The sequence below is a fragment of the Capsicum annuum genome, unplaced genomic scaffold (assembly GCF_002878395.1).
Source record: "Capsicum annuum cultivar UCD-10X-F1 unplaced genomic scaffold, UCD10Xv1.1 ctg5204, whole genome shotgun sequence".
Lineage (NCBI taxonomy): Eukaryota > Viridiplantae > Streptophyta > Magnoliopsida > Solanales > Solanaceae > Capsicum > Capsicum annuum.
The window spans coordinates 25210-27093 of record NW_025860032.1 but is presented as its reverse complement, the minus strand read 5'-3'; the positions used below and the strand labels follow the sequence as shown (position 1 = coordinate 27093).

At 29.7% G+C, this 1884-nt stretch overlaps 1 protein-coding gene across 1 annotated transcript in view; it reads left to right on the top strand.

The window, feature by feature from the left end:
* The first annotated feature begins 1699 nt into the window (after nt 1–1699).
* The window catches only part of LOC124892927, an 829-nt gene continuing 644 nt past the window's right edge, over nt 1700–1884 (top strand). Inside the window, exon 1 of the mRNA XM_047404104.1 lies at nt 1700–1825. Coding sequence (XP_047260060.1) covers nt 1700–1825 — 126 coding nt within the window. The remainder of the gene's footprint in view (nt 1826–1884) is intronic.

The window sequence follows — 1884 nt, the reverse complement described above, 5'->3', positions numbered from 1 at the left end:
TTGATTGTATTTCTATGATTTTTTTTTAACTTAGATATTCAATATATATGATACATTTAGCATGCTTGACATATAAGTTGAAGTTTGAAATTTCTGATTCATATTTAAAGAGCGTAAGTTTGAAATTTATATGATTCGTCTTAAATGTTTATGAAAGTTCTGTGATGCATATTAATATTGTCTGCATTAATTTTAAGAGGTTAAATGTATCACCAATAATCTGACGGCAAATGTATCACTCATACATTGTCAATAAAATGTATCAACAATAATCTAAAAACAAAATGTATCACTCATGCAGTGTCAACAAATATATCACCCATATACTGATAACAAAAGTATCATTCATATGAATCACCGTTACATTATGAAAATGTATCCAGAAAATTAATATTTTTATATATGTATCAAGCAGATTAACTTAAAATCCATTTAAACAATTAACTCACCCTTTTGAAATAACTGAAAAAATTTACAATTTAATGTCGTTACATTGACAATTTGAAGAAGATGGAGTAATGGAGATGGAAGATGTTTTAACTAATGATTATAATTTGGGAGAATTGTAAGGAGTTTTGATTCGAGTCGAGCTGGTTATACTATAAAAGAGATTTTGTTGGATCAAAATTTAATTATTGAGTCAGAAGGAGTTGAATACTAATATTGATAGATATTAATTGTTGTACATAATAACTTTACTATAGAAAGGTAAAAAATTGAATTATATAGCTATTTTTGTGCAAGTTGAATTGAAGTGAGAAGCCGATGATATTGAGAGAGAGTATGTAAGTTGTCCTATTAAATTTGAGGGGATACGACTTGACTTGGTTGGTGGTGGCAGTATGTTAATATTATAATTTAGGAGAGATTTTAGGAAAATAAATCTTTGAAAAAAAAGAGTTTGGAGATGGAAGATGTTTTAATTGATTATAATTTGGGAGAGATTTTAGCGAAGGAAATCTTTGAAAAAAACTATATCTTGCATGAGTTAATGATGGATAAAAATAGGATGTAAGATTTTGTTGATATGTATCAAGAGTAAAGTTGAAAATCGAAATTTAATGTAAATTTTAAAAAGGTAAGGGCTATTGGGTAATATAGTCTCTTAAGTTTTGATTTTGTGTAATTTATCCTTAAAGTTAATGGCCTTATATATCCATTAACAAATACTCCCTCCATTTTGATTTACATAAATGTGTTTTCTTTCCAATCAGTTTTTTAAAAAATGACTCTTTTTACGTTGAAACTAATTTAGTTTGAACTTTTTATTTTACTATCAATGAGAAACTTTTATAGCCACACACATGTTCATCGTAAATTTTCACATGGCTAAAGCCATTGACAGACCCTCAAACTTGTTTCGAAAATTCACTTAGACCCCTAAACTAAGACCTATATCTATCAGGCCCCTACCCCCCCCCCCCCCCCCAATTTTGATCCAATCAAGCATTTTTTGCCTACATGGCACATCGCGTGCTGTGTAATCACGGGAGGCGCGGGAGGAGTGAAAAAGCAGTTCATGTGGCAAAAGTTAAGGTTAAATAACATTACTTTTGCCATCCCCTTCACTTTCCCTTTTTTTAACCTAATTTCCTTTTTTTTCTTTCATTCTCTCCTCCTTAGCTCAATTCTCTCTCAATTTCTCTCATCTCACTATCAAATTTCTCTTAAATTATTTTTTCTCTCATTTTTTATGAGAATGTCGAAAAATTCTGTTAATGTTGAGGTTCCCGATTTGTGTTATTTTTTCGAATTTTGTCCTTTAAGAACTTCAAGGACACCATCATATCCGGGCCGTAGATTTTTTGGATGTAAAGTTCCAAAGGTTTGTATCATTTTCACAGATTTTAATTTTATTTTTTGGTGATTTTTTTATTATTCTAC